Here is a 23,519-nt window from a genome sequence, read left to right on the forward strand (position 1 = left end):
TTGGAGAAAAGAATGGTGTTTTAGACTATCTTTCCTTTCTGTGGTTTCTTATGGTTATGAGTATATCTGTATATCTAGATAGACAGACAGACAGTGTCTTTTCATCCTTACAGTGGTCCCATGAATTAAATGAAGTGGACTTTGTTATTGTGATCTGGCAGTAAAAGGACTCTCAGTGGGGTTGGGGAAGTTAGTGTCTTACTTGAGGCCCAGTGGCCAGTGTGCTGTGAAATCAAGCATGGCTCACCAATCCTTTGACTCCCAATCCAATTTTCTCCCCAATGCATCAGGTAGATTTTCCAGCATTAATGTGAAGATGATCCATTTTCTTTATCCATTTATTTACTTACTTACTTGAAAGGCAGTTAGAGAGAGAGAGAGAGAGAGAGAGAGAGAGACAGAAAACTTCCATCTGCTGGTTCACTCTCCCCACATGGCCACAATGGCCAGGGATGGACCAAGCAAAAACCAGGAACCTGGAGCTCCAGCTGGGTCTCCCACGTGGGTTGCAGAAGCCCAAGCCACTTGGGCCACCCTCAGTTGCCTTCCCAGGCACATTAACAGGGATCTAGACCAGAATCAGAGCAGCCAGGATTCAAACCAGCTCTCCGAATTGGGATGCCTGCATTGCAGGCAGTAGCCTGAACTGTTGCACAGCAATGCTGTCCCCTGATGATCTATTTTATTAATTTGTGAATTTTCCAAATGAACTTTTAACAGTAGATCTTCACATTGTAAATATTGCCCCTTTAAATAAAAACTTTCCAATATTACTATATAAATTAGTATCTTCTTATGTATAATTAAGGCTACTTTTATCGCTGAGAACTGTTTTGGGATAACCAAGTATTGCACCATGCTGCAAATGAGGGTGCTGAGGAAAGCTGGAAAACTGACATCCATACACACAAGAATACTGCAAAAGATCTGTGGGAAAATGAAATTAAAAGTTACATATTTTGGTGCAAACTTTTTTGAAAAAATGCATAGTTTTTTCACAATACATATTTTCATGAAATTTTTGAAGACCTACACATTTGCTTAGATTTCAAAGTATTGCGCCAAAATACCTTATTAATTTTATTTGCCACAAAAGTTTGAAGTACTCTCATATATTCCTGATGCCAGTTTTCTTCTTTGAATCATTTATGTCTTTCTCATAACAATTTCCTTCCTTGCTTGAATGGAGACATACATACACACAGGCATGCCCTTATGTGCTCTACCTGGAGTATAGACTCACTAAAGGTAAGGCAGGTGGCTGTTAGTCACCTCCAGCTGTAAGCCTTGTGCCTTCTGCCTCCACCCTACTATCCCACCCTTGCCTTCAGAGCATCCACTGGGCACTGAGCTGTGGCCCCAACACTTTCTGTCTTCAGCACTGTTGCCACGGTGCCCTCTACCCTCCTCCTCAGTTTCTGCTTTTCCTTCCTCCGTGATATTTTTCTCCCTATCTCCCTGCCCCCTCCTTAGATATACTGAATTGTTGTGGGCTCAACTAATTGGCCTTTTAAAGTCATTGCTAGCTTATCAAAATTCTTATCTTTGAATCAGCCAGTAATGGCATGGACTTAGAACTCACATAGGAGAAAGTCTTCTATGTATTGCTTGAGTTTCCTTGCTCAAGGAGATATTTATTTACTTTATTGTCTTTTTTCAGCAATAATTGGAGTGTGTTCCTTGTCTTTGCTGTGCTTTTGCCAGTTTGTATTTACCTAGCTGTCTGCATGGAGGACACCATATTCTTGATGAGAATTAGGGCTTGTGTGGTTTGATTGAAGAAATGATTGAATAGGTGGTGCTTGGGGGTGTCAGAAATCTTGTTAAATACCAGAGGGCTTTTTCTCTCTCTGTCTCTCTGTCTCTGTCTCTGTCTCTCTCTCTATATATATGTTTATATTTATATATATAATTGATTCTAAAAATTGGCATGTGCTTGTGTTAACTTTTTAAGTAAAATACCTATGTGTTTTTTATTTTTAGAGTTATTTCAATTCATGAGAAACTGTCTAACCTTGCACAGATTGCTGAGATATCATTGCCAGCAACTCCTGAAGCTACTTCAAATGAAGACACAGAGAAAACTGAAGAAAGGGAAGAAAAGTCAATTGATAAAGAAGTGGAAGTAAGTTACTAACTAATGGAAAGTGGCATTGTAGCAGGATGAATGTCATCACACCTGGCCACCTGAATTGTCTTTTTACTTCATCAAAGCAGAATCGTGTGACTAAACTTGAACTTTGTGATTCTTTGCCCTCTATGTTCTCCACTTATACTACTGATATGACCAAACTCTTTAACACGTAAATTGTGTTTCCTTCAAAGCTCCTCGAAGCACATGGATTATAAAAATCTGACAGTGGGCAAAAATAAAGTTAATCTATAAAAATTATTCAGATGTAACTGCAAATCCTAAGAAACAACAGTTTCTAGCTTTATAACAATACTTTTATTTTTTACTCTATCATTTAAACATTTTATTACCCAAGTAATGAGTGAAGAAAATTGTAAAATACAGGTAAACATGTTTTCTTTCATTTTCTATGCATATTATTTCTCTAGTAAAAAAAATTGAGGGGGAGATATTATTCTATTAACCTGATCACACAGATGTGTGGTTTTAATGTTAACTGATGTTTGTTCTTTGAAGGGTGGATCATGACCCTTCTACCACTCACTTGATTTCTGAACCCATTAAGAAGTGGGGTATGAGAGGCAGATAGATATATGGAGATGATGTCAGGATCACCCATGACAAAGTTGATTAGCAAGCATGGCTTAAAATCTGTGGCCAAATGAAATTATTAATATTTTACCCATGTTTTAGCCAGAGTTACCCAACAGTCCCGCAGTCAACTGGCACATTCGTGTAACCACAGGGCTTCTCTATTCCCCTCTGCCCCTTGCCACGCTTACTGCATGGAGGAGCAAAGATAATGGTTCCACAGGCAAGGTACCTCCAAAAAACATAATCAAAGATTGCCAGAAGAGCTGAGCCTAGCATACTCTCTTCCTTTTCCTAAGCTTGCCAGTCAGATAACTCACTTCTCAGTCATGGGGGTCAGTTAGTGACAGGTCCAAAAGAAGCTGGAAGTGTCCCTCCTTCTCTGGGAGTGGAGTGGAAATTCCTTTCCCTCTAAGGAAATGAGAGGCATAGGGAATGCATGTTTTCCCCCAAAGCACTGACTTTCCAAATTTCCACTTCTCCATGAATCTAATTTCTTCACATATATATAAAATATATATGTAAACACCTGTTTTATATATATATATATATATATATATATATATATTCTCTTTTTTTGACAGGCAGAGTGGACAGTGAGAGAGAGAGAGAGAGACAGGGAGAAAGGTCTTCCTTTGCCGTTGGTTCACCCTCCAATGGCCGCTGTGGCCAGTGTGCTGTGGCTGGCGCACCGTGCCGATCTGAAGCCAGGAGCCAGGTGCTTCCTCCTGGTCTCCCATGGGGTGCAGGGCCCAAGCACTTGGGCCATCCCCCACTGCACTGCCGGGCCACAGCAGAGAGCTGGACTGGAAGAGGGGCAACTGGGACAGAATCTGGCGCCCCGACCAGGACTAGAATCCAGTGTGCTGGCGCCGCAGGCAGAAGATTAGCCTATTCAGCCGTGGCACTGGCCAGCTATGTCAGTAACTATAGAATATATATAACTATAGAATATATATATAGTGTCGCTCCTCCACAGGCTCGCGGGAGAACGACACCGGACCAGACACTGTTGTTTAAGCGAATGACTCTGCGTTGTGCGCTCAAGTTCCCTCCTGTGCTAATAACCTCATTCTAACCGCATTCCACTTGGTGTGTGTCCGCATTCTTGTTATTCTTTCGGCTCGTGGTGTGAGATATCTGCAGCGCCTCGCGGCGCATAAGCGAATTCCTCCACGCCGCTTCTGTCTCGCCTTTATAGTCCTCTCCCACCAATCCGTGCTCCACTGCCCACGTGCTGAGCACGAGGCTTTCTTCCAATCAGAGGTCGGGTCAGCTCCTGCAACTCATTAGTCAAATTGATGAAGCAGCCGAAGCCACTGTGTAGAACTTGTTTACTCCCTCTCAGAGCCATGTTGTGGGAGCCGGGCCCTCCTTCCCACATATAGAATATAGAATATATATATATATATATATATATATTCTCTATATATATATATTCTATAGTTATTGACATTAACAAAAATAGATCTAAAAGACTTAATATGAGAAGAGACAAGCTCCTGCCCAACTTCTCACTTCACAGTCCTGTTCTATAGAGGCAACCACCTTCAGCTCCGTCAGCCATTTCTGCATTTGTAAGTGCAGCCATGAAAGATGAGGTAACAAGCAACTTTCTAATCCGAGTATGTCAACTAAGGACCTGTTCATGTCTCCACCTGCCAGCAGCCAGGTTGCCGTCACGTGCGTCCTACAGACATCACCAGTCACTTTGGTAACAGGGAAGAAAAAGGGCATAAAACATGCTAGCTCTCGAAGCTTACATCATTTCACCTCCAGTGACATTTCAATGACCAAATAAGTCCCATGATGTACCAACAATTTCACCATTAGCTTGGAAGAAAGAAGCCAGAGGGGCCGATGCCGTGGCTCACTTGGTTAATCCTCCGCCTGTGGCGCCGGCATCCCATATGGGTACTAGGTTCTAGTCCTGGTTGCTCCTCTTCCAGTCCAGCTCTTTGCTTTGGCCTGGGAAGACAGTGGAGGATGGCCCAAGTACTTGGGCCCCTGTACCCACATGGGAGACCTGGAAGAAGCACCTGGCTCCTGGCTTCAGATCGGCGCAGCTCCGGCCGTAGCAGCCATTTGGGAGGAAGGAAGACTTTCTGTCTGTCTGTCTCTCTCTCTCACGGTCTGTAACTCTACCTGTCAAATAAAAAAAAAAAAAAGAAAAAGAAAGAATCCAGAAATGTGATGATACTTTAAAAAGTTTGTGGAAGATGGAATTAAGAGTTATTTTGATGCAAAACATTTTTAATTCATGCATAGTTTATTCATAATGTACATTTTCCATGAACTTTTTGAAGTGCCCTCATACTGAACAGTGCTAATGACAGATGCAATTCATTGTTTTTTCTTGTGGCACTAATTTTCGATACCTATTGACTTTCAGCTATAATATACAAGGACTGAGCTCACTTATGCTTCTCTCCAACTTCTCCTTTTTTTCTAATATTGTTGTATCACAAAATTTAGTTAAATGAATATTCAATATTTTTATTATTAAGACCCTGTAAACAATGTTCACTGCAAAGTCAAATAGTGTACTGTGGTTATTTCTCTTTCCTGTAGGTTTGATTTGTGTGTCTTTATTCTTAACTTTATATATATATATATATATTTTAAGATTTATTCAATTTATTTGAAAGTCAGTTACACAGAGAGAGGAGAGGCAGAGAGAAAGAGAGAGAGAGAGAGATCTTCCATCCGCTGGTTCACTCCCTAATTGGCTGCAACGGCCGGAGCTGCACCAATCCGAAGCCTGGAGCCCCTCCAAGTCTCCCATGTGGGTGCAAGGGCCCAAGGACTTGGGCCGTCTTCTACTGCTTCCCCAGGCCATAGCAGAGAGCTGGATTGGAAGTAGAGCAGCGGAGACTTGAACCAGTGCCCACATGGGATAATGGCACTGCAGGAAGCAGCTTTACCTGCTATGCCACAGCACCAGCCCCTATTCTTAACTTTAAATGAGATCTTTCATATGCTCACTCACGGGTTTGTACTCAAAGATTCATACTTAGTAAGTAATGTGTCAATCCCATTTTCCTCTTGGTCTCCCTGCTCCAGTTGAGGACTGGCCACTCTTAATCTTAAGCACTCTTTTTTTTTTTTTTTTTTTTTTTTTTGACAGGCAGAGTAAGACAGTGAGAGAGAGAGAGACAGAGACAGAGAGAAAGGTCTTCCTTTTTCCATTGGTTCACCCCCCAAGTGGCCCCTCCGGCCGATGTGTTGCGGCTGGCGCACTGCATTGATCTGAAGCCCGGAGCCAGGTGCTTCCTCCTGGTCTCCCATGTGGGTGCAGGGTCCCAAGCACTTGGGCCATCCTCCACTGTACTCCTGGGCTATAGCAGAGAGCTGGACTGGAAGAGGAGCACCCCAACCTGGACTAGAACCCGGTGTGCTGTTGCCGCAGGCGGAGGATTCGCCTAGTGAGCCGTGGCACCGGCCTTAATCACTGTTAATTCCTCTCATTCTGGGCCCTCCCTTTGCTGTTTTCCTGGTTCGGTTTCCAGGTCTTTAATTTCCATTCCTGCTCTTCTTCACTGAAAGTCTTCAATACCATCTCTTTATTTTTGGTCTGATATATCTCTTCTCTTAAGTCATTTTCTTCTATGTTAATACCTAATTGGTTAACAATAGTAAAAACATTTTTAATTTGTAAAGAACATCACTAATGTGGCTTTTGTTTTCTTGTTTGCAATATCTATGAACTTTTATTCTATGAAGGTATAAAAATTGATTACTTCTGATTTTCTGAGTTTGTTTGTTGGCATTTCAATCTCAGTTTAACAGTAGAGTGAATGAAGCATTTTTCATTATTATGAAAGCAACAAGCCCAGATGTAGAAGAATGAATTGGGCGAGTATCCTTTGCAAAATGCCACTTTCCAGTGTTAGTGTCTTCTATACTGTGTCTCTGAATTTATCATGGGGCAGATTTCCTAGACTTCTGCTTGCAGATTCTTTTCCATGTCCTCAGTTACAACACTGTGAACTATGATGCGTACTGATGTATGAGTACTTAGAATAAATCCTCCAGGAGGTCATATAGTTCAACTTACCTCAAACTGAGATTTTTTTTATACAGATGGGGAAATAGATTCTTCTCAAGTGTGTTATTGCCCTTTCATGTCTGTTTTCAAGAATTCAGCTCTCTTTTCATTTTTCCAGTACTTTTGTAGAGAATTTACAATCACAGTTTTTCAGTCAGATCAAACTTACCCAATTGCTGTCTTGGAATCAAAGTCTGGAAACTTCCTTGCTGAAATTGTCCCTAAATCCAATCTATATATACATAATGTTGTTCATACATACAAAAGGATTGTTTCCTTCCGATCCCATAAGTCATTTTAACCCTGGATAGTTTGTGGAAGGAGGGTAGGTGTCCATGGAATAAGGATTTGGGATTGTATCTATTACTCAGATTTACTACCTAGCATCAGTCACTGATAAGACTGATTCAACTGGGAGGACCAACTTTCCTCTCACTCCGAAAACAAATTGTTTTCTTCCTCAAATACCGCTCTGAGTTGGAAGATGGGCTGTTTGGGTCGAAAGACAGTTATCAAAATGTCTCTGGTGGTCAGAAGTAGGTATCAAATTCATGACAGTGGGCCCAATATCTGAGCCAAAAGATTAATTGTGACTATAAACAGAAGAAATAAATGGGGATTGAGGGTGGTGTTGGTGTCTGAATGTAAGTGTAGAGAGGAATCCAGAAGACCCACCTTGCCTTAATATAGATGAGTGGTTTGCTTTCGTGGTATGTTAGTGTGGTTCAACCCTCCAGTGGGACAAAGCCCTTTCCTTCTTGATGTTCTCCTCCACATTTCTGAATTTGTTTTATTCCCTAGTTTTAAAGCAGGGAATTTTAGATACGTTCCAGTTCTGTTAGTCTGTATATATGAAAGAATGTCAGCAGATGGAAGAAACATTACTATTTGTCTAAGTGAATTGGCAAACAAATTATCTCACAGTATTTGAGAGTCGAGAAATGGAAGTAACATTTACATTTTTATTTTTCCCCCATAGTATTAACCAATACTTTTTTAAAAAAGGAAATTATATTCTGGATAATATCAAATAAATCCCATTGACAAAATCTGCTAGTTTATTGTCATGACAACCTTTATTTTGTGCTAATTGGAAGTTAATTGGGACACTTGAAGAGATAGATTCTTTTCTGTGTCTAAACAGGATATTATAGCTTCTAGAATCTGACATGTTTATTTCTGTTAAATTGTAGATTGTTGGTAGTTTATTCAATAGAACCCCCAAAAATATGCCTTTTGGTTGGTTGGGGCCTTAATGAATCTTCTTGTTTCTTATTCCCTTCCTTTGATTTTTCTTCTTGCTCTGTTCTTCAAAAATCCTTAGGGTCCATACCAAGCCAAGGAATTCAGAATATAGACAATAATTTCTGATGTATTAGGAGGGCTACAAAACAGGTGTTCCAATCACTTGTGGCTTGAAAGGCCTTGTGTGTCTTCTAAGATGAATAGCAGTGGTTCAGGATGACTGAGCTGTTCCACTCCGTCATTCACAGCCTAAGGGTATGTTTAAAGCATTTCAGGTGCTTTAAAGCATTGGAAAGATGAAAACCATCCTGATTTTAAGATGGAAACAGCCTATTCATAATAATATCATGCTCAAAACATGTCTGCTAAGTCACCAAAGATTAGTTCAGCAAACATTTATGGAATGCTTGGATTGTACAAAGCAATTAAAATCAGTTTAGAGTCAATATATCACAAATATCAAAGTACTAGGAAAGCACAGAGAAAAATACAACTGGACATTAGCATCAATTGGCAAAACATTTTTGAGAAACCATTACATATTTCAGAAGTTTTCCAGGCTTGGAGAGGTGAGGACACAGAGAGATCAATACAGCTGGGTTCTTGGCATAGAAGAGCTTGTTTGAGTGTGGCCATAGATACACAGAGGTCATTATAGTGATCTCAGCCACCTGGTAGCTCTCTCATGGTAAAGTGTAGCATTCAAAGAAACATCAATCTGATGTTCAAAACCAGTGAAAATAATGTAAATTTTTAGAGGCTCTCATAGGAACATCCAAGGGAGATCTTTCAGTAATAAACAGCAAAACTTTCAAATGTTTTTCCTGCCTATCCTGCTCTTTCCTCTCTGACAGCTACAGCAGCTCTTCTACATCTACCTTATTTGACTCAAACTTCTAGACACCAGTCCCACGCACCCCCAGCCCCACTGAGTCGACAGAGTGTGCTATTCCTCCTCTGCTTTCCATGTTATATAGTTCAGCTTATGGGCTTCGATTTCTAGTTTTCTTATTTCCCCATTGTCTGGATTATGCACTATACAGAAGGATAAGTTTCCTGGAATCCTTTCTTCTCAATATTGGGGCTGTTGGTGCAAACTATTCTAATTTATTAAACTGTGTGTGTGTGTGTATATATATATATATATATATATGGTGTTGAGAAAGAATAGTTCAGATAACATAATATAGCTCCTGTACACTGAAATACAGGCCATTTTTCCTTGTCCTCCAAAATGTCTCATGCCCACCCTTTATGGTGGGGATATATATAGATATAGATATTCCTCTCTCTTGACTGTGAGTTCTTTTGCTCAGGGATCTTACTCATCCATAGACTCCAGCATCTAGCCCAGTAACAGACCTAGTGCTTCTTCAGTAGGTGTTTATGAAACTTCTGGTTAGACACCTGTGGAGAAATCACTCTAGACTGAGGATGCAGCAGGAGATGAGATATGAAGTCACAGAACTGGACCTTTTATTGGGGGGGGGGGGCAAGAAGATATCCATTGTGGTGGAAGTTCAGGGTGAGTGTAGTGCGAAGTGGAGCTGGAGAGATGAGTGGAATTAAGGCCTTGTGCCCTCTGATCTCACCACCGCGTGCTGGAATAGTGCCTCTCCCACCTTCCTCTCACTGCACCATTTCCTTAAAGACTAACTTTACACCTTGTTCATCACTTAGCACCACTACATTGCATGTAGGAGGCATTCAGTTAGTGTTGAATGAGTAAATGGTGAATGAACTTTGTTCCATAGGAAGAGGCTATGGGACAGCAGGGCTGGGTTTGAGGGGTAGAAATAGGTGAGGGCAGCACCATACCTGGAAGGGTTTCTCACGATTCATCATATAATTTTCTAAGACAACTATGCTGTTGAGTGAAGGTGAGATAAAGGGAGCAGACATTTTAAGGCTGAGAAATAATTTAGGAAGTGTAGCCGGTGTTGTGGTGTAGTAGGTAAAGCCACCGAAAGTAGTGCCAACATCCCCTATGGGTGCCAGTCTGAGTCCTGGCTGCTCCACTTCTGATCCAGCTCCCTACTAATGTGCCTGGGAATAGGCTCCTAGTTCCTGACTTCAGACCGGCCCATCTCCAGCTTTTGTGGCTATTTGGGGAGTGAACCAGCAGATGGAAAATCTCTCTCTCTCTCTCTCTCTCTCAGTGTGTGTGTGTGTGTGTGTGTGCACGCGCGCACAACTGCCTTTCAAATAATAAATCCTTAAAAGAATTAAAAAATAATTTAGGAAGCCTTTTCTATATTGTAGGTGAAAGATGATGAGGATTTTAATTACATCCAAGAATTTAATGGGCTTTAATAGCTGGAAGTTACACAAAGAGCTATCCCTCACTGAATCAACAGATGTTCCTTTTAAGAGAGAATGGCAAACACTGAGCAAGGGTCACTCTGTCCTCCTGACCCCTCACCAACCAAACCATACTTGCAACCACTTTCTGACAAGGAATGATGAGCTCTGCATTCCCCCTGTGTTCATTTCTGTGGGGCAAGTTCACCTGCGGCACTCACAGCCCCAGCCTCAAGTCAGCCCATTTCAGAATGTGTGTATGTGGTTTACCTCAAGTGATGCCAGAGTAATAGATGTTGTCGAGGTAAAATTTCTGTTTGATAAATGTTGAGGCAAGCAGTGGAAGGCATTTATCAGGTAATGTTTCTGTCTTCATTTTTATGTGAAATGATTAATGATATAGACAGTGTCATTTTGCTTGATAGCACTTGATGAAATCGTGACGGTAACTCATCATAGCTGTTACTGAAACCTTTTATGTGTAGAGAGAAAAATAGACTTTAATCAGTCCTAGGAACTCAATTAGAAATACAGAAATATTGATAAAGTAGAGGAGAGTGGGAGTGCATGTGTGTTCCCTCCTGTCTAGAAAAGTAGACGGGGCCCTGGAAGGTTCATTATCAGGCCGTTGTCTGATCAGAGCTGGACTTCCTGTCTCCCTTCCACCCTTTGAGTCCCACCAAGCTGACCTTCTAGCCATGATCGCTGCCTGCCCAGTGGTTTGAGTCATCTCCTTTTCTTTTCTCTTATTTAAGGCTGATTCACCTTTACTCTAAGGTCATAATTATTCCCTCAGTCCATAGGCCCTCACACCCAATTTTCCACACAATAAAAATCCAAATTCCTTACATTAGTGCACCCTGATATAAATTTACGTCTCCAGCCTGTTTCTCAGCACTGTCCCTGCCATGCTTCCTAAATAGGCCTATCGTAGAGACGGTATTAGATTTCCTATGTGCTTGGAATGCCCACTGGTCATTGCTTACATGCATGTCTGCCCATGAAATGCCTTTATGCTCGTTCTCCACCAGTCAGAATCCCACTGTTTCCAGGCTCAGTTAATGTGACCTTTCTTCTAGGAAGTCTTCCTTGTTCGTTGTACTCAGATGACTGCCTCCAGGACCATATAACCTGTCACCTCTAGGATCCTATAACACATCATAACTATGTATTATGTTTGTTGATATTGTCTACTTGGTATTTTATTTAGTCGTATAGGAATCTACTTTTCTCTGCTATTGTAAATTTTGTGAGCCTAGGGTCTTTGCTTAATCTTTGTGTCTCACAGCCTCTAGTAGAATGTCTTAAATATATTTGTTGAGTTGAATTAGCTATAGTTTTTTTTTAAGATTTATTTACTTATTTGAAAGGCAGAATTTATATAGAGAGATTGAGGGCCAGTAAGAGATTTTTGATCCACTGGTTCACTCCCCAAATGACCACAATGGCCAGAGCTGGGCTGGTTCAGAGCTAGGAGCGAGGAGCTTCCTCCAAGCCTCCCCTGTAGGTGCAGGGGCCCAAGTACATAGGCCCTGTTCTTCTGCTCTCCCAGGTGCATCAGCAGGGAGCTGGATCAGGAGCGGAACAGCCAGGAATTGAACTGGAACCCATATGGGATGCCAGAATCACAGGAGGTAGCTTAACCCGCAAGCCACAATGCCAGCCCCTAGCTGTAGTAGTTTTGGAACTCTTAAATGTGACCTTTCCTGTCCTTGTATTGAATAAAACTTAGATATAACATGATTTCAGACTGTGAATTCAATTGTTGTTTACATTATTATTTTAAAAATTTAACCACCGTTGCTCACTTATAATTTTAAAACAAATGTACTTTTATCATTTTAATATCTTGACTGTTAGTACCTGCATATACCTGCATATATTCATATTATCATAAAAATCATTTGTTGCATACTTCAGGGCTGGACAGTAGCAACATTTTGAGGTAGGCTTAGCACATCTCTGACAATCTCACAGTCATGACTCCTTCAATTGTAAGTAAAGCTACTTGCTTTGGCTTAAGTTAAATATGTTTGGAGGCAGGGGGCACAAATATGTCAGGGTACATTAGTTAAGGTCAGCATAGCCAAGGACTGGAAACAACATTCATTGTCCGTAAAGAAATGGACCTGGAGAGACAAGAGCTGAGGCTGTGCTCAGTCCCACAGAGGGTGTGACTCTGTCCTCCTCTTGCCCTCTCACATCTGGCTCAGTGATTGCCTTCCCCTACTATGCATCAGACCTCTCAGCTGACTAACTTTCCTTCTGTGTCTTCCTTACATGACATCATAACAATAGGGAATTTGATTGATTCAACCCTGCCTATGACAGTTCTGTCTTGGGTCAGATGTCCACACATAAGCTTAGCTGTCTCCATACAGTAGGGGCTGTGGGCAGTGTCACTCATAGACAATGAATGCATGCTGTTGACTTTTTCCCTTCGTTTTCATTCACTATTCCCATTTCATTCCCAGTTCCCACTCGTTCTGGTCTGTTAAAACTCTTTCAGGGATCTAAACCTCTTTATTCCAGGGCTTTTTTTCTCAGTAGAAAAGTGGCTTTCCAAAATTCTATTTGGGTGTGAATGACTTTACTTCTATATTTCTCTGTAACATATGGATTGTAATAGTGAGTATACATAAAAGAAGACTAAATTTATGTATTATTCATGATTAATTACAGATCTTATATTTTATGGACACTCTGTATCCTTTAAAATAACCCTGTTACTTAAGGGACTGTGATTTCTGAAACCCTCTGTCTCAGCATGGGAACTAGGGTTTGATGATAATGTAAGAAAAGACAATTGAAATAACTAGTTCATAATTAAACATGAAATATTTTACCAACAATACCAACCCCACCATATTTCCTTCTTATTTCTAGAACATGATCCTTGGGTGCTGCTCTGAAATAATGGCTCTGTTTTCAACTGATAGAGAGCCAACACCACTCTCTGAGGTATGTACCTATCCTTTAAAACTGTATCGGGTTCACTTCCAAATATTAATATTGCTGTGGGAATGAAAATAGAGAAAGCACCTAATTGTATCCAAGGCCTCACTCTCTTTAAATAATTTGAAAAGGTGATAAACTTGGGTTTACAAGAGGGTATTATTTTGGTTAAAAATATTCTTTGCGAAAAAGATTCAATTGGTACAGAAAATTATGAAGAGATTTATATTAAAATTACTTCAAATCTACCAAAAAGAGAGTAATCCCTATTAATATTTGGAGAGTCTAGAAATTTCTCTACAGATAACCTTGAGCATTTTTACCTCAGTGGGATCATACTTTACATACATTCTGTAATTTTTTTCGTTGAACAGTAATGCCATGGAGATGTTTTCATGTGAAAAATCTTGCTTGCTGCATTTAGTGCCTGCATAATACTCTCTCCTATGTACTTGCTGTGGCAGGTTCTCTTAAACATAGTTAGATCTTTATTGATGGATCTTAACATTGAAACATTCTAGTATATATGTGTTGTTCACTCTTCTGCATTAATTCTTAAGAATAGGATTTTTGGAATAAAAATATATATATACATTTTACTGTAAAATTTGTAAACTCTAAAATGTAAAACTTTAACCATTTTAAGTGTACAATTCTGTGGCAGTAATAGCATTCACAATATTGTGCCTCCATCACCATCATTCATCTCCAGAACTTTCTATCATCCCAAACATAAACTTTGTACCTATGGAACCAAAACTCCTCATTTCCTCTTCCTCTTGCTCCTGGTAATTCCGCATTACCTTCTAACCCTATGAATTTGTGTATTCTAATTATCTCATATAAGCAATCCTATTTTAACTGTCTTTTTGTGTCTGGTTTATTTCATTCAGCATGTTTTCAAGATTTTCCATTTTGTATCATGTATCAGTATTTTATTCCTTTGGAAGGCTGAATGATAATATTCCATCACATGTGCAGACCACATTTGTTTATCCATTCATCTGTTAATAAACATTTGACTTGTTCCTACCTTTTGGCTATTACAAAAAAATGTTGCTATGAAAATGAGGGTCCAAGGATTTGTTTGAGTCCCTACCTTCAATTCTTTGGGATTTATATACAGGAGTAGAATTGGTGGATCATGTGGTAATGCTAAGTGTAAATTTTGAGGAACTCCAAAACAATTTTACTTAGCAGCAGTACAATTTTATACTCCCATTAATAATGCAAGAAGTTCCAGTTTCTTCACATTCTCCCCAACACTTGTTACTTTTTTAAAATTAATAATAGCTATCCTATGAGGTTTAATTTGATTTTGACCTGCATTTCCTTAATGATTATTGATGATGAGCACATTTTCATGTACTTGTTGGCCATTTGTATATCTTCTTTAGATAAATGTCTATGTAATCCTTTGCCCATTTTTGAATCGATATATGCATTTTGATATATAATTGCAAATGGCCTTTCAGAAATGTTGCACTGACTTTCTCTCCTGCCAGTGATAGGTGAGAAGACCAGCTTACCCACAAACTCATCTATACTAGTACTTCTCCTCCTCTTTCTCTTCTGATTGTTCTAAGTCTGACACATGAGAAGTAGTAAGTCATTATTTTATTTTTTTCTTATTAATAAGGCCAAGTATAGTTTATCTGACTGTTAGTAATCTGCATCTCCTGCTTGGTGAAGTGGTATCCATTCACCCAGTTGATGAATAAATATGTAGAGTGACTGGTCTCCGAGTCAGGAGTTCCTTTCTAGGTGCTATAGAGCCAGCCATGAACAAGCAATAAGGACCCCATTTTCATGGTATCTGCCATGTTCATGGGGAAAATAGTAAAACTCAGTAAGCAAGATAATTTCAGATTTTGTTAAGTGTAATGAAGGGGGAAAAAGGGAGCCATATGTTAGAGTAGTGATTGGCAAACAGCAGCCTATGAAGTACATGGGGGCTACTGCCTATTTTGTTAGTAAGATTTTGTTGGAACACATTCTTGTTCATTCATTGCCTTATAGTATATAGGCACCATCTCACTACCACAGAAGAGCTGAGTGTTTTTGATAGGGATCATATGGCTTCGAAGGCCTAAATTATTTATTATCTAGATCTTTGTAGAAAAAGTTCGCTGACCACTGTGCTAGAGAGTGATGACAGTCCCTGCACAGATGGAGTGGTCAGGGAAGGGCTCCATGAACAAGGGACGTTTGAAATAAGTCCTGAACTTACTGTGTCCTTTCCCTTAGATCATTAGCTTTCACAGAGATGACTGTGTCTTCATCTTTGAATTCTTACCCTGCCTTGTCTACCACACCGCTCAGTTGCCATTTCTTTGAAATTCCTTTAGTTTTGAACACTTCAAATTTGATCATTGCTTTTAAAAAAATAATTTGACTTTTATGTTCTTTTCCTATTTTTTTAAATATTTATTTGAAAAGCAGAGGATCAGAGAGAGAAGGGGAGACAGACAGACAGACAGAGATCAATCTTCCATCCACTAGTTCACTCCTCAAATGGCTGCAACAACAAGTGTGGACCAGACCAAAACCAGGAAGCAAGAACTCCATCCTGGATACCTATGTCTGTGTCACAGACCCCAGTACTTGGGCCATCTTTCACAGCTTTCCCAGGCATAGCAGCGGGAAGCTGGACAGTACAGCAGCCAAGACTGTGTTCATTCTGATATAGGATGCTGTATCCCAATTGGTGGCTTAACTTTCTGTGCCACAACACAGGCCCCTCCATTTCCTGAATTGTATTTTAAATGAGAAACCTAATTTTATATTTTTGAAACATGAAGATTTACTATGGCAGATGTTGGTAGTAAAATCAAGTCTTTAATTTTGGACAAATTGTGGTTAAGAAATGGGTCATTGCACTAGTGTATTTTCTGTTGCTAAACCAAAATACATGAGGCTGGATATTTTATAAAAACAAGAGGTTTATTTAGCTCTTAATTTTGGAGGTCTAAGTCCAAAATCAGGCAGTCATCTGTTTGGCTTCTGATGAGGGTTCCCTTGGCTATGTCACAGTGTGATGGAGAAGCAGAAAAGGAAATGGTGGGAAGAAAGGGCTAAGCTTGTGGGCTGGCCTTGCTTTTCAATGACCCACTCTCAAACTAAATGGGATTTGGTGATAATTTCATATAATCCCTTCCAAGGATGTATGTCTTCACTTTCAGTGAATACCCAGAGGCATGTGCTGGGTGTGACCAGGGAGCTCTGTTCAGTGCCCTAGGGTGAGGGGAGTGTCACTGAAGTTTGGTGTGTTAAATCTCCTTTTTTTTTTTTTTTTTTTTTTTTATCAGAGGGGAAGTTTATTAGCTCCATTAGCATAGTCTCATGCTCACCTCCTCTAGTCCAAGGAGACCAGTGCCTGGATGCCAGCCCCAGTGGGTACAATATTCATCATGCTGCCACAAGAACCACACAAAGGATCCATGCAATCCTCAGTGTGAGCACGGATCCTGTAGCGATGACCCTCATCAGGGAATCAGGGAGCACCAAGTGTGTGGAACCACTCACAGTGACTGCCCACAGACCCAGCCACACCCTGTGCCCTCCCATGCAGCCACAGTGTTTTCACAGCCCCAGCACACAAGGCTCCCACAGTCATGGGCACCCAACACCCTGTGAATTCTCCCAGCCAGACTCAGATATCTCCTCTTGGCTGGTTGCTAGGTACCTGCACACAAGCTAGTGTGTACATATGTCAAAAATGGTGCCCACCCTCTCTTGGCTAGTTATAGGATGCTGGTGCCAAGTGGTTGGAGAGAGAAATGTGCCCCTTTTTTATTTCTCTTGGTTGGCAAGTACACTGTCCTCCACAGTGCTCCAAGGTGGGACTCATGCCAGGCTTTTCCCACAGCTTTAACACCAGCGGCTTGCGCTGCTGCAGTCTGGTCTCAACTCACTCTCCAAAGCTGGTGCTGAGGCTCTCAGTTGCTAGGGTCCTGAGTTGTGCACAGCCACGCCCTCCCATAGATGCACAGTGTCCCTCAGATTTGCATGCAGTTTCCTCTGCTGTTTTCTCCCTAACTCTTCCCTGAGATTGCACTCTCTCCACCTTTTTTTTTTTTTTTTAACTTTCCCTAGGCTAGAGCATTAAGCCCTATTGTACCATCTTGGAATCCTCTATTATTTCCATTTTAGAGATGAGGGTACTGATGTACAGGAAAATTAAGCAGCATCTTCAAGGTCTCACAAATTATAAGCCTAGGAGATGGGAACCAAATCCAGGATATGCATTTTTAACTAATCTATGCCTAGTGGGGATTTTACTAGAATAGTAGGAGCAGGTGCCACAGTGAATTGAGGAGTAAATAAGGATGAGAAAGTGAGATTTCAAGTGTTGACTCATCTTTAGGAAGGTTTGAGAGGGTAGGAAAACAGCTGTCTGGAGTAATAGACTCAAGGCAGGGTCCTAAAAGAAAAGAGTTAGGAGGGGTAGTCCTTTCTGTGTAGGAGTGAGAGGGATGAAGACTGGAACAGGACCCTAAAGGGAACAATTGGGAACAGGAAGACTGACAGCACAAATGAGATAGTTGACAGCAAGCAGAGGCAACGTACCTTCCTCTTTAGGTCTTTGCTTAGCAAACAGAGGTGAGGAAGGATGTAAATAAGTTTGGGAAAAAAGAGTAGGAGAAGCTGAGGCTGTTCCTCAGGTGATTGTAACTTTCCCCATGAAGTAAAGGCAAGTTGACTTACTATTAGAGGAGAGTGAAGTGTTGAGAGTATGTTCTGAGAAAGGAGTGAAGATCCTGAATTTGGATTAATGAGAAAGCTGACTCAGGACAAATGCAAGCATTGAGATTTGGAAGTCATAAATCTGTTGAGGCCCTATGCTTCTTGGCTTCTGATTTCCCTCAGCACTGAGTTTCCTTGATACAGGAGTGTAAAGGCCAAGAGAAGCACATTATCTAATTGGACAGATGTGAGAGGACACAGGCACATGGGAGGTGCCATGTACTAGTGAGGCAGCTGACAGCCAACAAGAGGCAGAGGTAGACTGGGCAGCTGTGCATTTATCTCATCATAAATTAAAAACGTCTCTTCTTCACCCTGAGAAGGCACCAGTAGAGTCTGATTGATGTCTGTCTGTATTACTCGAGCTCCTATTGAATGTAAATCAAATTACTGAATATTTTCTTAAATGTATTTTGAATTTAACCCAAAAAATCCTTAATGAAACTTAAATGCTGTGGACTTATACTATGTTATTAAATGCATTATTAATGTGCATTCCCTTTTACATGGTAGTATTTAACATGCCTATGTTTTCTTCTGATTTTTAAAATCATAATTTTATGTGTTTATGATCATATAAATACATCAGTCATATTCTGGTCACTAAAATAATTATTGTGCTATGTTAAGATACTTTTTTATCTGCACCTCTAATTTTATGTCTGATATACTCATTCTATCATATGACACCCATGCCTTCTCACACTTTATAACTTCTTATCACTCTTGCTTGTCAACTGAAGTGATTGCTCTACCATGTCATCCTATCTTGTGCTGTGTTATCATGTAAAAATGAGTAATAATACATCTGCTTATGTTAACTTGGTTATGTTCTTTCCATCATTTTCCTCTCAAATAAATCAGGAAAATAGGTCATTTTCCTGGTCTATATCTCTGTGCCTTGTTTTTTAGCTTAAAATGTGTTATAATGATATAATTCCATATTAGTCACCCCTATTTGTATAGATTGGGTGTTATATAATAAGATTGGATCTTGTTTTTAATCTCAGTGCTTTGCCCACTTTCTGGCCCCCGGAAGGCGTTTGATAAAGGTGTGTTAAATGAATGAATGGCTCATGATACATCTTCCAGAGACAGCCCTGGCCCATCAGTTGTAGTTCAATAATTTGTATAGTGAGCATTTGTGAAGTGCTTCCTCTATATCAGCCATGGGGATAGGCCTTGGGATACAGAACCAAAACATAGCATACAGTCCCTTCCTTCAAGAGGGCTCTCCATTCAGTGGGAGAAGACAGACAAGTTTAGAAGCAACTACAGTACAGCATGGAAAAAAGAGGCCTGAGAATCGAGCACCATTCCCAGGTTCCTCTCACATTCTTTCTCCATAGCACTGAAAGGGATGAAGTTCTTTCTGAACCTTTTCGAAAGGTTTATATAGCTCTGTCTGTCGAGGTAAGTAGATATCCAATGGTTAAAAGTTTTAATTTCCTTGGAAAACAGAAGTCCTTAGGAAAAGCCAGACACATTCAAGGGTACTCATGGAAGCATTTCCTTGGATTAAAGAGACCTTTGGAAGAAGAGGCAGAAAAAACAAGTCTTAGCTTTGGCAGTAGCTTGGTGGTGAGGGAAGGATTTTGGCTTTTGTTCATGAGGTTGGAGAGAATAGGATAAATCCCAAAAGCCCTGGATGCAAAGAGAAATAAAGAGAGAGAAGTTCAAAATAAAAGTTAACTGTTGACAAGCTGCAGCTGTGAAGTACAAGGCATTGGACTAGACCTCTGCAAGGGTGGGGGATGTTTTCTCTGCCAAAGGCTATTACCATTCACTAGCCATATATAATTATCAATTTAAAAATTAGCCTGCTATAAATTTTTTGAATTTCGAATCCTGCTTGGAGTTTTCTTGGCAGGGCCAGGCCAAAGGATTATGGGGACATTATATAGCCAGGGGCTGGATGTGTCCCCCACCCCTGCTAGAGGAACTGGGGATGAGAAAGATGGTTCTCTTGCCCTAAATGGGCTGAAAGTCTAGAAAGAAGGGATGGGGTATGTACTGAGAAAATATGTTCATGGTGTTGTTTTAGAAATAGGTTATTGTTTTGAATGAAGATGGAGAGAATGAGGTGAGAGTTTGAGACCCGCCCAAAGTCACAGCCCTGTAACTCTCAAAACTGGCAGATTCCAAAGCCTTTTGGTAACCATCATCATCATACTGAAGCCAGCCCTTCCTAACCTTTTCTTTTTTTTTTAAGATTTTTTATTTATTTGATAGAAGAGAGAGACAGAAAGAAAGGTCTTCCTTCCGTTGGTTCACTCCCCAAATGGCCACTACAGCCAGAGCTATGGCAGGAGCCAGGTGCTTCCTCCTAGTCTCCCATGCGGGTGCAGGGGCCCAAGCACTTGGGTCATCTTTAACTGCTTTCCCAGGCCACAGCAGAGAGCTAGACTGGAAGAAGAGCAACCAGGACTAGAACCTGGCACCCTATGGGATGCCGGCACCACATGCAGAGGCTTAACCTAGTGTGCCACAGCGCCGGCCCCCTTCCTAACCTTTTCAGTTTGGGCACTCTTGACCATTCAGGTACAAGAGATAGATTAACAATATGTCATTGGGGGAATGTCAGTGTCAGGATTTGAGAAGCAGTGCATATGGCAGCTAATGGACAGGCTGGAGAACCAAACTGTTTGGCTCCATGTCCCAGCCCAGCTCTGGAATTTTTTTAGTTGTGTATCTTCACACAAGTTGTTTAATCCCAATACTTCAGTTTCTCTATTTGTAAAATGGGAATTGAAATAGTACCTTTTTTTTAACTTTTATTTAATGAATATAAATTTCCAAAGTACAGCTTATGGATTACAATGGCTTCCCCCCCATAACGTACCTCCCACCCGCAACCCTCCCCTTTCCCACTCCCTCTCCCCTTCCATTCACATCAAGATTCATATGTCACCTGAAATAAAAGAGAGATTCTACAAGGGTTAATTAGTTTACTGAAGAGTGAGCATTGTGATGGAAATATGAGTAGCCTACCCAATGAAGTTGAGGCAAGGTGATGTTTTTAAAAGACAAAATGAGCAGACCGGTGCTGTGGCATGGCAGGTGAAGTTACCACCTGCAGTGCTGGCATCCCATATGGGCACCCATTTGAGTCCTGCTGCTCCGCTTCTGATCCAGCTCTGTGCTATGGCCTGGGAGGGCAGTGGAGGATGGCTCAAGTTCTTGGGCCCCTGCACCCATGTGGGAAAACCGGAGGCAGCTCCTGGCTCCTGGCTTCAGATTGGCACAACTCCAGCTGTTGCGACCATCTGGGGAGTGAACCGTTAGTTAAAAGACCTCTCTCTCTCTCTCTCTCTCTCTCTGCCTCTACCTCTCTGTAACTCTGCCTTTCAAATAAATAATCTTTTTTTTTTTAAAAAAAGACAAAATGAGGACGATTTATATAAATTATTTAAAACAATAATTCTTGACTATAAGCATCAATAACAAGAGTGGTGTCAATCTGATTTTGAACGATACTTGCTGGGCAGATGTCCTCAAAGAAGTTTTTTGTTGTTTGTTTTGTTTTGTTTTCTTTTGTTTTGTTTTTTGTACAAGGTTGTGGTTCTGGCAGAGTACGTTCTGATAGTTCCTATTTTCAGGCATATGTGTGTGACATCTCCTCCACAGCCTCCTGTCTTGCTATATTTACTTATTTATGATTTGGCAGAAGTGATGTTATTTAGATTATGATGAATTTCACATAGGGTTGTTATGTGTGTTAAGTGAGTTAAGTCCTGCAACTTAAACAGGGCCTGGCACACACTAAGAGAATTGTTAGTTACTGTTACTAGCATCTTAAAGCTACCTGCATCTACTTAGTATGGAGACCCTAGTATGCTGATTTGTTCCCCTAAGAAGTGGTCCTACCAGAAGAACAGTTCATTGCCTGGGATGCAGCCTCTGAGCACACTCACAAAAGGGGTTAGAATGACGCACGTGCTGGGGGTAGCTGCATGCATCACTTTTAACCAGACAAATTCCCATTCTCATCTTTCCAGTCACTACCATTATGTAACCAAGCACCCCACATTGAGCAAATGACTATCATTTTATTAGGCTCCAAGATTCTGTGGGTTCCATATTGGGGAGGGCATGGTGGGGCAACTTGCTTCTGATCCATGGTATCTGAATCCATGGCTGAGAAGACTTGAGGGCTGGGAATAACTCAACTGTGGGGGACTAGCATCGCCAAAGGCTAATCTGGTCTAGTGCTCGGTGCTAGCTTTCAGCTGGAGAATGGGAGCACAGTTTAGGCTGTGGTCAGGACGTGCTTTGTGACCACTGTCTGTGGTTGACCAGGCTTCCTCGCAGCATTTGCTGGGGCTTAGGGAGTGAGCTTCCTAAAGAACCAGATGGAAGCGCTGTTACCCTTAGTGGTGTGCTGGTAAATGTTTAACAACTGGCTCTCTGCTCTAAAAAATATATGTTTGTGTATAAGTTTATCATAAACTTCATTGTTTTAAAAAGCTAAAATAATTTGTAAGCAGTAATAAAATATTCAATGTTCTTCATTACAATTGTATATGGCCAGTTGATTTTCTTTTTTTTTTTTTTTTTTGCTTTCAAACTTTTATTTAATGAATATAAATTTCCAAAGTACAGCTTATGGATTACAATGGCTTCCCCCCATAACATCCCTCCCACCCGCAACCCTCCCCTTTCCCACTCCCTCTCCCCTTCCATTCACATCAAGATTCATTTTCGATTCTCTTTATATACAGAAGATCAGTTTAGCATACATTAAGTAAAGATTTCAACAGTTTGCTCCCACACAGAAACATAAAGTGAAAAATACTGTTTGAGTACTAGTTATAGCATTAAATCTCAATGTACAGTACACTAAGGACAAAGATCCTACATGAGGAGTACGTGCACAGTGACTCCTGTTGTTGACTTAACAAATTGACACTCTTGTTTATGGCCTCAGTAATCACCCTAGGCTCTTGTCATGAGCTGCCAAGGCTATGGAAGCCCCCTGAGTTCACCGACTCTGATCATATTTAGACAAGGCCATGGTCAAAGTGGAAGTTCTCTCCTCCCTTCAGAGAAAGGTACCTCCTTCTTTGATGACCCATTCTTTCCACTGGGATCTCACGCATGGAGATCTTTCATTTAGGTTTTTTTTTTTTTTTTCCCCAGAATGTCTTGGCTTTCCATGCCTGAAATACTCTCATGGGCTTTTCAGCCGGATCCGCATGCCTTAAGGGCTGATTCTGAGGCCTGAGTGTTGTTTAGGACATCTGCCATTCTATGGGTCTGCTGTGTATCTCACTTCCCATGTTGGATCATTCTCTCCCTTTTTGATTCTATCAGCTAGTATTTGCAGACACTATTCTTGTTTATGTGATCCCTTTGGTTCTTAGTCCTATCATTATGATCAATTGTGAACAGAAATTGATCACTGGGACTAGTGAGATGGCATTGGTACATGCCACCTTGATGGGATTGAATTGGAATCCCCTGGTATGTTTCTAACTCTACCGTTTGAGGTAAGTCAGC

General features: G+C 40.8%; 1 protein-coding gene across 11 annotated transcripts in view; it reads left to right on the forward strand.

Moving 5' to 3' along the window:
• CFAP54 (cilia and flagella associated protein 54) overlaps positions 1-23,519 on the forward strand; it is a 372,233-nt gene that overhangs the window by 308,200 nt on the left and 40,514 nt on the right. For 9 of the 11 annotated variants that reach the window (XR_007919541.2, XM_051845787.2, XM_051845792.2 and 6 more), the window contains 2 exons: positions 1,984-2,125; positions 13,206-13,280. Coding sequence is in view for 8 of the 11 variants with exons in the window: in XM_051845787.2 (XP_051701747.2) it covers positions 1,984-2,125; positions 13,206-13,280 (217 nt within the window). In the remaining 3 variants the exon portion in view is untranslated. The remainder of the gene's footprint in view (positions 1-1,983; positions 2,126-13,205; positions 13,281-23,519) is intronic. The other 2 variants (XR_011380202.1, XR_007919542.2) reach the window with 1 other exon arrangement.

Source organism: Oryctolagus cuniculus, chromosome 11 (assembly GCF_964237555.1).
Source record: "Oryctolagus cuniculus chromosome 11, mOryCun1.1, whole genome shotgun sequence".
Taxonomy (NCBI): Eukaryota; Metazoa; Chordata; class Mammalia; order Lagomorpha; family Leporidae; genus Oryctolagus; species Oryctolagus cuniculus.